Source organism: Malurus melanocephalus, unplaced genomic scaffold (assembly GCF_030028575.1).
Source record: "Malurus melanocephalus ecotype Western Australia unplaced genomic scaffold, MMel_1.1 scaffold_24, whole genome shotgun sequence".
Classification (NCBI taxonomy): domain Eukaryota; kingdom Metazoa; phylum Chordata; class Aves; order Passeriformes; family Maluridae; genus Malurus; species Malurus melanocephalus.
The window spans coordinates 3273616-3286791 of record NW_026623256.1 but is presented as its reverse complement, the minus strand read 5'-3'; the positions used below and the strand labels follow the sequence as shown (position 1 = coordinate 3286791).

At 35.5% G+C, this 13176-nt stretch overlaps 1 protein-coding gene across 1 annotated transcript in view; it reads left to right on the top strand.

Annotated features, from left to right (window-relative positions):
* Nucleotides 1-13176, top strand: part of CFAP20DC (CFAP20 domain containing) — a 61188-nt gene that overhangs the window by 43750 nt on the left and 4262 nt on the right. Inside the window, exons 16-17 of the mRNA XM_057390367.1 lie at nt 2502-2563; nt 12264-12355. Coding sequence (XP_057246350.1) covers nt 2502-2563; nt 12264-12355 — 154 coding nt within the window. The remainder of the gene's footprint in view (nt 1-2501; nt 2564-12263; nt 12356-13176) is intronic.

Below are 13176 nucleotides of genomic sequence, written 5' to 3'. Positions count from 1 at the left end.
GTTTAGTTTTTTCATCACTTACCATTTTTAGCCTGATTTCCAGAGTCATTGAAAAGTGTCATGTTACTGACTTTAATGAATCTGAGAAACCCTTGTGAATATAAAGGCACATAGATCAATCATATTACTGAATTGCAGTAAGAACAGATGTCCTCAAAAAACTATAAAACAGATAYACTAAAACTGTAGTTTTATATTCTGTGATAGTTTACCAAGAAGTGAATATATGCTGTCAGGAGAAAATGTTGAAATGTAAGTGGTTTAGCAGCTACTGTAAACTATGACAGTCAAAAAAGAATAAAATCACTTTGAATATTATACATTACCCACTATAGCTTCAGTTGTAAATATGAAAAACTTCTACTTTAAAATGGGTTTACTTTGAAGGAGAGCTGTAAACCCTTGTAAAATGTGTGTGYGGCACAGTTTTAACTCAATAATATGTGTATGTAGAGCTAAATATTTTWAAAAATTTTATTTGACCATGTCTTACTTGAATGTTTTCTTAAATCTTAAGGCCTATGAAAATCCTGGCTRGCTTTGCAGCACTATGAAAGGCACAGTTCTGTATACTGCAGAGTTTAATGTGAAGTTTATACCCACACATATACACATTATCCAAGAAAATTTGCAAAGCTTACAAAACATTTCTGCTTAAATGCCTTGCTTTATTCTAGAGATCCTGYAAGACTTTCTTGTCCTGTCAGAGAATTGGCCCATTCAGCTTCTTGGATAGTTCTTCCTACACTTCAGACACCAATTCAGATACAACATAAACATTCTGGAGAAAGATCATCTATAAGAGAATTCAGGATATCTTACTGCATATGGTCCCTGTTTCCCAATCAGAAATGCAAATGAGGAGGAAGATTCTCCTAGATTGCTCCATGATAATCCTGGAAGTTTGCAGTGGTACAATAGTAGTATAATGCAGCATTAGCAGAATCCAACTGATGYCCACCACTAAGATGTGTCTTTTGAATAAGGAATACCCAGAGAGACAAAAGATTACTTGTTCCACAAGCACCTTCCTAAATATAAATTAAGTCGCAGAAATCTTGACCTGAAAAATATTTGAAAGAGTCCTTCCAGGTTCATACCTAATTTGTGAAAGGTCGTCTGGCCTCCTTTATGAGTTTTCAGAAAACAAAGCCGCTTAACACAAAAATGGTCTGGCAGAAGTGAAGTCTGACAGACAAGAGGAGTGCTATTTAAACCCAGAATTATTCCAACTGTGAGCTGAGTCTGACAACCCCTGGAGGGATCTGCTCACATCAAATCCAATTGCGAAACTGAGGCAGATTATTCTTTACTATGAAATGAGACTAAAAATTATTTAGACAGATATTCTGGTTCATAGACTGACTAATTCACTCTCTGTCTTGTCCTCAGTCTTCCACTAGCTATCATCTGGGAATGCACAATCCACCACCAMGCAGTGAGTCATGTTTGGTAGTAATTAGGATGTCATTCATGCTGAACATATATTTTACAGCATCCCTTCCCATTTTCTGAAACCATGAGAACATACTCATTTCTATATTGATTTTTTTTTAAAAAAAAAAAAAAAACTCTTTTCATAACATTTACTATTATTTTAGCATTTCATGTACTAAATTGTACAACTATTGTTAATGTACGCTGACATTTTTGCTTCTTTTGCAATTCCTTCAGTGCTTTGTTTAGAACTTCTTTTGTGGTGTGTGTTAATGGCAGGGGGAGTCTCTTTTGGGAGAACTGCAAATATTCTGGGAGAAAATGTATTTGTGGATTTTAGAGTTCTTGAATTTTTAGATCCGTTTATGAATATTGATCTTTCTTGCCAATAATTTTTTGATGCCATAAACCAAATATCGTTTGAAACTTTTGGGGCTTCTACTTAGAATGGGTAGGTAAGGTTTGAAGGCTGTGGAAAATTACCATATTTTGTATGAATATTCATGCAGTCCACTGTTAGCTACTCATGAACAACTTAATCCAGGCTTCAAAGCTGCAGTGCCATGGAGAATCATTGGTACTTCAGTAACCTTCATTTGGGACTGCTAAAATTACTGTTAATGGTGTTTCTGAGGAGAGAAAAACCTGGTCTGCCAGCCCTCTTAGCTCTTCCTTGGTGTTTTCCACTCTTAAATTGGGTGGCTCTGTGCAGATCTTGCTAAGAGCTCCTTCATCATGCTGCCTATGCATGTTCAGTCCAGATTCTTCTGTCAGATAAGACTTTACCTTCCTCCATCTCTGAAGTTCCTGGTCTGTCCCAACACTCTCACAGGCAGCAGAAAAATGACTGTGTGATCGACTCCTTAATTCATATGTATTTCCACCCAGACAAGAATCATCTTTAAAGTTGTACTTTTGCACAGTTAGGACCTGAATATCTGTTTTTAATTTCACGGATAAGAAAAAACACTGTAAAATTCTAATATCAGAAGCTGCAAATGTATGTGCTCATACCAGACCTCTGACATTCTTCTAAACAATCTATTATTTTTTGTTTTCCATAGCCCRTCAGTCAGGAGCATCACTATCAGAAAGAAATGAGCCCACTTTCTCATTCCAACCCACAGTAAGATTCCATTTATAGCCCAGGCAGTAAGGATTCAGTTAGAGTATTCTGAATATTAAATGTGACACTTTCTGATTTAATCTTCAATCTCTTTTCGATTGCAGCCTCCTCTCAGAGGGCTTTATTGCTCRTTTTAGTCATTGTCTACAGAATGTCTGAGCTGTCCGGGAGCACAGAACTGAATTCTGCATGTTTTGGATGTACCACTGTGTATTTAAAGTGTCTGACACAGGCCTTGCTCCTACATCTGCTTTGATGTGTGATTCAGCAAATCGTCCTCATCTCACATACATACACTCTCATCTATTTCTTTCTCCCTCTCTCCCCCTCTGCTTTGAAGGCTTAGAACTAGAATTCTGTGTGTGACTGTAGGTGTCAGGGAATCAATTGGTTCCAAAAGATTTTAATGTTCCTTATTAAGAAAGGGTTTTTTTCAATAGATAGCCCAGTTAGGAGAGGGGGTTACAGCACCGTGGGATAGTGCAAAAGGATCCTGTCTACAGTGTATTTTGTCTRTCAGGTTTTTAGCTTGATCTGTTTTGTTTGGAATCAGCAGCAAAATCCCTGTGACTTTAATGTARGGTGGGATGACAAGGGGAGAAGGTRGCTAGGGAAAATTAATCAAATTGAGAGTATTGAGACAATCAAGATTAATTGTCCAGTTTCAGGCCTGCCTTGTACCTGTGAAACCTTAACATCACTTTGTCAATTTTTTAACTGCCTGAACAAGGGGTGTACTAACTTTTAAAAGCAGTCCTATTTCACTTTCACTTGTGTCATTAATGTGGATTTTGCTTGTCCTAATTTTAACTGGATGATGTATCTATTGTGGGGAAGGGGTAGGAGGAGAGGCCATTTCAGAGACAACTTCTTTATATTTTACCAGYAGTCTGAAATGTTTCATGCCACTCAGTTGTGCAGGATAATATGTGTTTCTCCTCACACAGATGTTTTCAGCCACTTGTCTCACTTGCCATCCACATTTTTATGGATTCAAAATCTTCTGATTGCATTTTATGAAGTGAACAATATGAAACTTTCTGTGCAACTTCACCCAGATGCATCAGTTATTGCAGCACACGGCCATGTGTTTCCTAGTGCACACAATGCATTACTGGAGTTAAAGTGTAATTCTGGATTCCTGTTACCTTTCACATGTTAATCAAGGTAATTATGTTTGTCTAGAAGATCTCTCTGCCTGGGGTGATGGTTGTCAGAAGGATCTTAGCAGTTGTTGAATTGATGAAGTGGATAGAGACAACTTACTGTAGTCCACAGAGTACAACAGGAGGTACCTTGAGACAGAACTTTGGACTCTTTATTCCAAAATTAATTTTATATTTCTGATGACATTAGAATTGCCTATATTTTAGTGCAAGCTACATTGTTTGTCTTCTTTTTGCCCATACRTTGGTTAAGTCAGGTTTTATTAAGTTATTTTTATGCAAGTGCTAAAGCAATTTGGTACTTGGTACATTTTATATACTGAAGAAAACAAATAAATACCATTATCTGTAAAAACAAAGCATTTCATCATATCAAATTAATATAACCAACAATGAAAACTTGTATTTCCATATAATAAAATTTAAAACAAAATAGTATAATTTATGATTTGGCTCTTATGCTATTTTAATCCAGTACTCACWGTAGACTTAAATTTCTCTAGAAATCATTTTCGAGAAATGCAGGTGGTATTCATAAAATACCTGACTTGCAAGTGCATCATAAATTCAGTAGCCCTTGCGAACTGCCAGAAAAGCATTATTGGGCTGTAAATACAGAAGATGACAAAATTATGAGGTCAGTTTGCATCATGATATAAAAACTGGAGAGGATGTGACTTGAATACCATTATTTACATTGTTACCTTTCATTTATAATGGAAAACTCTGTAATGGACAGAGGATGTGTACTTAAATAAGAGGGAAGTAAAATTAGTGGTAATTCTATAAATTAGTTCCTAAATTATTTWTAAAGACAATTTTAACAAAACCTCTATAAGCAACTAGAAAATGTCTAAAACTTTGTAATCCTACTACAGCTTTGTAGGGAACACATAGAATATTTGAAAAATTGATATACCCCTATTAGGTCTGTGGGTGTAAATGCTATGGTATGAAGACCATTTCATGGTGCATTTACTGGATGAACAAACTGTTTTAAAGAGTGCTAAATAACAGGTCTTGAGTAATTTTTTTTAAGTGTAGTAGTCATATTTTCTGAAAAATGAAAAGAGACCATTGTGGAAGCTATTGTCCAGTAAACATAGGTTCTGTCCATTATAAGATAAAAGGATAAGTCAGGAAAGAAAGCCTATGACCATAATGGAAATCCAGTCAATAAAAAAACTCAACTCGACTCATTGTCCATTGGTTCCACTGGGTAAAGGTCATAAGTCTGCCAAGAATATTGCTGCTGCCATACAAATCCCCCACCTGGTGTGCTCTGCAAGGCAGAGAAGCAGTTAATGAGAGGAGGCAGCTGAGTGCAGAGACTGCAGAGCCAGAGGAGGGAGATGATGTGCAGTGTTCCAGCCCTGCCGTGCAATTCCCACTGATGGATGTGCTGGTGGTCCTGGCAGAACTCGGGAATTGCTTTCTTCTCTCCAAATAGAAGCTGGAACTRTCTATGTTGATTCTTCCTCCAGTTCAAGGACTACAATTTGCTGTGCAACCAGCATCTCCTCAGTCAGTTTGTCCTCCAAACTATTTGTGTGTCATAGAAGGCTTGGAAGTTTTACTAAATGAAATGCTGGAAGACAGTAAGTGATCTAGAATTTCAGCCATACTGAACTGCAAAATGCAGAGCTGCTCTCTGAAAAAGATCCCTTGAACCTAATTTATTAATAGACTTTTAAAAACTTTTACATATTCTCTCCAGAAAATTTRTTTCTAATAAAAGCTGATTTTTCTGCCTTAGAGAAAGATTTCAACTTATTAGAAAACCCTATCTTTTTAAACATTGCATCCYGCTCAACTCTTCCCAGTTTAGCAAATAAAATTTGTTCCTCTTGTTCAAACAGTTTTTCCCAGAAACTGCACTAAAATAGAGCACAAATATTTCAGCATTTAATTGAGTATCCTTTCACAAGAAGTGTACTTTACTTAAACAATTTCACGCCAAACGAGCACAGCRAAATTTTCAATTAGTTTTTACCCAGATGTTTCGTTTTCAGTTTCTTTTGTCTAAAATTGGTTGATAAGGGCCCGCAGCCTCTGACAAATGATTAAAAGCYGCTGACCTCTCCTCACCTGGGCTTGGTATGAGCTGACTAAAGCAGGTTGTCTTGTCATTGTAGCCTACATTTTTTATATATGACTGATTGGGATGCCATCATTATTCTTTCCTCTACAATCCAAAAAACACCAAAAAAAAAAAAATAAACAACAAAATTGACCCAAAGAAAATAAAAAAGTCTTTTCATCCCTTTTTTGGTAMATGTTATGCATTTGAGATTTGTCACTGCAAAATATTTCATTGATGTGGAAAGTGGCATGTTTGAGGAGGAAAATAACTTTTTCAAAGAAGTTGTTGGTTTTACCTTAAGGATAAGAAAGCAGAACCCAAATCCTCACATTCTACTTTATCAAACAATGTGGTTTTCTTATTTTTTTAATGGTATGTATGCATAGCACTTCAGATAATAAATCACRAAATGCATAAACATGTACCTTTAACTAAATGCATTCTTAATTATATTTGAACTTGATTAGTGGTAAAATTTAGGTGTGTTAKTTATAAATATAAATTATATGTGAATATAATGAACACCTCTTTCTGTGCATTCTGACCACTCTATTGGTTTTAGGAAATAAATTACTTCTTTCTCTTTCTTTGAATATTCTTCTAGAAAAGTATTTTTTTAGAACCTATTGTTACCATATATATTGCCCTTATCATGGCACCTGAAATTAGCATAATTTGCATAATATCACTGATTCCAGATATATTATGATATATTTACATCAATTGTAAACTCTCAAATATTAGAAGTATCTTTGGTTTTGAGACTACCATTCAAGTATTCTTATCCATCCCAGATGAAAACTAAATATTCCAATAGCTAGTGCTTGTGTTATTCTATCATCAAGAAATTCTGTAAAATTAGACTCACCTACGAAACGGTGCAGTAAAAGGAGGATTGTAGCTATAACTTTTATTTGCACTGCASCAGAACTCCTCCCTCATGCAGTGTGTGAAATTCAGGCACAAGAGGTCTTTGTCTCCTGCATTTCCAAGCAAAGGTTTGAATAGCAAAATAACTTAGCTAAGAAGCACATGTAAAGACTGAGTTTTTCAAACARAGAAATGTATTTATTCTTATGATTCATTACAAGATCAAGGTCGTAAAACCCCATTACTYCTGCAAAACAGACAATATTACGTAATGAAGTAGTATAAAATTACACAACAGTTGTCAAAGTAAGTGAACAAGAGCCATGCATCACAAAATGTACTTTAGTTTTTATTCTACTTGTTCAGTTACTTACCCACAAAATAGAGTAATTTGTAGGAGATCTCCCAGTCGTTAATCTGAATTAGCGAAGTTCTGCTGCATTTGTCAGGCAATAATGTGCCTGAAAAAGAACATGACAAAAGAAGCAAATGGCACAGGAATTATCTAATTGAACAGGTTACATTTTTTAATCATGATGGGAAAAGCTTAGCTGCAGAAACATTGTGGAGAACCAAGTGGCTAACACATAAAAGCTTGTTAAAATAATCCAAAAATGGCTTTCTCTTGTATGGGAATCTGAGAACATGGAAACATGACAGCATGTACACTAAGGGTTTGAATATAAAACAGGGCAAATAACTCTCTCTTACATCTATAGTAATATAAGGCAATCGATCTCTGTTTTTTTTCTTTTTTCTTCTTTTTTTCCTTTTTTTTTTTTCTTTGCTTCAGGACTTACTGAGAATAATTTTACCAGTTGCACACTTTTCTGGATATTCACTGGCCATTCAAACAAAGTTGTTTGGCCTTGCTTATATTTGAAAGTGGAGAATAGGCAGTAAAATACTTTAGCTCATTCTGGTATGTCAGATTRAAAGGATGAGATCCCTGTTCCCAGACTGTTACAATCTCTCCTTCCATACTCAGCTGACCTGTTCCTATGGCCCTTTAGCATTGTGGCTTTTTCCAGGGGATCTCCAGTGTTTGTGGATGACAGATTCCTTTGATCCTGMCACAGGCCAGCAGCTAACATTATCTAAATAATGTTGTTTAATAAGTAGAATTCACATTTCCTTTGTTATCCTTGAATCCAATCTAGCACCCCTAAGACAGTTCATTTAGAGATTTAAGACTCAGAGCAGATTCAGGTGTTCCCTGCACAGTTGCAATTTTACTTTCTGTGATCTCATGTTTAGTTACTAACTCATGGACAATTAAATTTAGCTTTCAAGGAGATCCCTGCCTCCATTAGAAGTGCAGCGTTTGGCAAAAATGGACTTGCTGAAGTGGTTTGGAGGAAGGGAAAAAGCATTTTCTAAATATGCTTGTGATTTTCTCAATCTTAGTGCTAGGAAAAAAAGAAARTTCCAGTAAGGCATACAGTAAATGAAGATATTATGTATTAGGGATGGAATGAATCTGTCATTTTGATGGATTGTGAGGCAAAGAACAGATTAACAGATTACTCATAGTCAGAATGCAGCTCACTGTGAAAAATGTGCAGGAAATGATAAGTGTTGGTTTGTGCTGATTTAATGATATCTTGAAACTACAGTAGCACTCCTGGAGAAAAACACAATGTAGCTCATGGCTTGCTTTTTTTTTTAAATTATCAATGTATTGCCAGATTGCCCTTAAACGCTTTTCAAAATAGAACATTCAATCCATGCAAAGTCATATGGAGATAGGTATTTATGTTATTTTTCAAGATTTTTGTTAAAGTATGCATTCAAAAATCCTTGATTTTTATGTATAAATACACCCTGTACTCTTTTGGTAGTATATCTTCTTCTGCTTCTGTGAACTCACTCGTTTTTTCCTTTTTAAAAGGGCTGGTTTCTCCCCCTGGAACTGAGTAGCACTGAACAGTTAGTGACATATAAATTAATACTGAATTTGTCTTAGTTTATGACATTTTGAGGTAAAAACTTACAAATTTTCAAGTATTTGAATTGTTTAAAGCATTTTAGATACAATAATAGACAATATAAAGTTCAGTTGATTTCATAATTATTACAGTCATATGTAGTGGCAGGACCTGAAGTTAGTTTAAACATATTTTCAAATAATATTTGGATTTTGTATGTAAATCAAACAAATCCCATTATTAATGKCCTACAAAATTCCTCACTTGACTCCTGAAGCTATTATTGAAGAGTTTACTTCTGTGGAATTACTTCTATTAAAAAATAAACCCAAACGCCCCATTACGTATACAGCATTAATATATGACAAAGCAGAAACAAAATAGGTGTGTGTAGGTAATTTGTCTTAAGTTAATGAAGTTGTGTGTGCCTGAAGCTGACCAGACATGGGAATAATTGAAAATTCAGATATTTTAGTCTAGAGGAGCCTAGCCAGTAATTCATGCTTCAAAAGAGATGTACTGGGGAATAAGTAAGGGGTTTTATAAAGCCAGGTGACCTTTTATTAATTTATCTAAGAACTGATGTAGTCTCTACTAAACTTTCTTAAATAGATACAATTAAAATTAAAAACAAGAGAAAAATAAGCCTTTATTTTAGCAGAACTRGGGTATACTTTAGATGTGAGCTGTCACTTATGCACTTTGAGCATTTGCAGCAGGATTTGCTTCATGTGGAATTAAACATTTCTAATACAACAAAAGTGTGCACTGAAATTTAAGTTGATAGCTGCACAAGATATCAATAATTGCTCCTTTTTTTGTAAAAATATTTTTGCMCTCTTGTTTCATACATTAACATTTTCTGTCCCTCTACAGTTAGTCAAATAATSCACTGTAAAAAACCAGTTCAGTAAATGTGCTCCTCTTACTTCATTCARGCACAAGTCCTTTCTGCTCTCGAGTTCATAAAAATTCAATGAGTAGATGCAGTTAAATACCAGCTTTTGTGGTTTTAGTGGTTGTACCCCTCAGGTGTTTAATAGACTGTCAATCTGATGTGTTCTTAATGATACAAAACTGATGCTGGTCTTTGATTCCCTGATTTGGCATAATGRTGCCCTTGCCTTGCACTTTTGAAGCATATGACAAGGCTGAACAAATATTCCTTTTAATTTTGGTATAGATTGTTGGACAAAACCATACTAAACTTTTAAGCATTTCAATTTTGTTAATAAAGTGGATTAAATGATCCCATTGATTTAAGCAGTACAAATTAAATGTGATCCAAAAGAAATGCATTAAGGTATGTTACCTAAATTCACAGCAATATTAAAAATCTTTATACTAAGTGATTTGGCATTTTCTCAGTCTCCAGTCTGCAAAAGTATTTGTAAAAAAATCAAAGTATCAAAGGTGTTGATTAAGATTTAAATAAAAAGCTTCTTATTCTAAGGATTTCTGTTGATGGTAGTGATTTTTATACATTGTCATTGATAAGTGCTACCTAATAAAGCATCACTAATTTTCTCAACAGWCTTTGCTGATGGAGGCTTTTTTTCTGCAAAATTTAACATACTGTCATAGAACTGAAAATTATCTTCATAAGTCTAAAAGGTTCTYTTCCTTTCCATCACAGTTCAGCTGTTGTGTGATATTTCACTATATGAYCATTATTATCTGAAGGTATTTTTTTAAGAATTTTTAAGTAATATTTTTTAAGAAAAGTATAACAAGATTATATGAGCTTTGTATTATATTTTAGTGTGAAAAATAGCTATCAAAATAATAAAGAATTTCGGTGCAAGCACTAAAGGTACATGCTGCTGTTGAGTGTGCGTGGAACCCATTCTGAGCCTTCCTACAATGCAGCTCACAATGTCAAAAGACAATATTTGGCATTCCACACTGTTATCAGGAAGCTCTAGATAGTTTATTGCACATTGATTGTATTGATTACAGCTGGAGGCATTGATAGCATAAATAGAGTTTCTTTAATTAGTCAGAATGTGTGATTAGCTTTTCTGTTTTAATGAGATAAACTAKCTTCTTTATTAAGTTCTCCAAAAAAAGATATATTCTTTACATCCTCAGAAGAAAACCACAATAAACAGGAACAGAGGTGACAATCTGTGTTTCTCAGAATATTGCACGTGGTCTCCATGCCGGGCCTTGACCTTTTGTCAAGGTCTAACACATTTTTCAGGATGATTGTGGAGAATCAGGCACATGCTGCTGCTTTCTGCTATCAGACCACATCATGGTCAGAYTCTGGTGTTTATGGTGGCTGATTTTGAGGCAGATCAAACCACACATGCAAGGGACAGGAAGGAAAAATATGTTCTACCATTCTACCGGGTATCAGCGTGCATTTAGTTGTTATTCCTAAAAACTTTGGAAGCTTTGGTGAAAACAAAGAGCTTTTGGCTGCACTCAGGGAATGCAGATATGGTGAGCAATGACAGCTAAAAATGAGAATTTTAGGCAAACATTTGGGTGTGTGGATTGTACCAACTGCGACCGACTTTAGCTGAACAGCAGAAAAGGAGAAGGATTGGCTGTGAAGTTGGCCATATATGTGAAAATAATATGATGGTGTAAGAAATTTTTAAATTATGTTTTTTGCATTTTGACATGATGAAAAATTCAATATTGCTTCCTTTAAATCTGTTATACTACTTACTGGATTTCTACACCAACAGTTCTGTTTCCTGAGGCGGAAAATTAGTTTTTTCCATTTTGACTGCAAACAGATAGGTGGCTGTCCCCAGATTCAACCCAGATTATGCACACATGCCAACAGGAGATGATGCAGAATCAATAACAAGTCCAGAAATAGCAGAAAAACTACTAATAAAAAAAAAGAAAAAAAGGAATTGCATATTTTAGCAATTGTAACACAAAACTGGGCCTTGCCAGATTTCTCTGATAGAAGCAACTTCTTCATAAGATCATGAACGCTTTTCAGAAAACAGAAGTGCATCACCTGTTTCCTTTGTGTTGGACAGTCAAGTTGAGACAATTACAGCCTGGAATGTAAAGAAATTTGTCAARCTTTGGAAAAATTTATCTCTTTTAGACAAAGCCATGGATGTTGAAGTTACCTTGACAGGTCTGGCTAATCTTCCTCATCTCTAGTACAACTCCACATGTATCATGCTTCTGTGCCAGCTGTTGGAACCACCTGTTGGAACAGCCAGACATGAGTTGAAGCAACCCCAAACCAAGTTAAATTTACTCTTYAGAGATGCACTGCTCCCATCAGCATGAAGCAAACATCGGGGAATTTATCCTCTTCCATACCTCTTGCCTTGCAGTGTAGGTTGGTCAAAAAGGATGGATCTGGTTCTATCAAAATGAGCTGCACACCCTGTGCTGAGAGAGCCACACCTGCTGAAATCTGAAAAGAAAACCTGACTTAAACCACAGATTTTAATGTGAACAGAACAGGTGAAAGGGCTAAGGAAGGAAGCCTTAATATTTAATAATTATATTAACTGTAAAGTGTATTTTTAGAATAATAAAATCCAGCTTGATTTTTTTCTGAACACTGGATGACCTGCAATTCTTTTTGACTTTTTAAATAATCAAAAGAATTATAACAAACAGGAACACAAACTGCTTTTATGAATRATATTTTGGTTTGTATTTTTCAGGGACTGGTTGAAGGTGTTCAATCCCCCCATCATTCCTGGAAACCAGCATCTGGAAGAGTACACTAAATCTTCAACAGAACAGAGTACTCAAGGTAGGAATTTATGAAGTCAGTGAAAAGAACCTGGGTAAAAAGACCTTTCTAAATGTTCTTTCTGTAGTGCTGAAACTGCCTTCTCATAGTTTTCCTACTACTTTTTGGTTTCAAGTTCCCTTGTTTATTATTCTCAGCTCAAGGTAGCAGAGTTTTCCATGCAGTGTTATTTGTCTCTGCTAGAAGAATAACATGCAGTAGCAGTTTCCTAATGTTCTGGCTCTATCCAAGTTAACTCATGAAAAAATACATCTTATTTGTTAAAAATAAGAGATTTATGCTAATAGGGATGGCAAACCTACCTAAGAACACARAGACTAAACATTCTTATTCAGAGGCACGATTATACTTGCGTAAGAGATACTTCTCTTATGAAGAAAAACTGCAGGTTTAGCTTTAAATGAAATCTTAGTGTGATTTCCTGAGGACTGTTGTCACCAGACTTGCAGGCTTTTGCTTATTAATGGTGTTTGCTTAGAGAATGGCTTAGAACTTAACTGAAACTGGAAAAGTCAACAACAGAATAAAGAAAATACCTTGTTTACCTCAAATRCCCTTTTTTCTTATCAGTTATCTTAGAAAACAGGGTAGAGTCATCACCATAGAGTATCATAGAATAGTTTGGGCTGAAAGGGACCTTTGAGTCCAGTTCCAAAAAAAAAAAACACCCCTGCCATGGACAGGGACACCTCCCACTCCACCAGGCTGCTCAAGGCCCTGTCCAACCTGCCCCAGGACACTTCCAGGGTCGACATTTCCATTTTTCTTCAACTCTCAGGAATTCATTGGGAGCCCTCATAAATCTGAGCCCYGTATTTTAG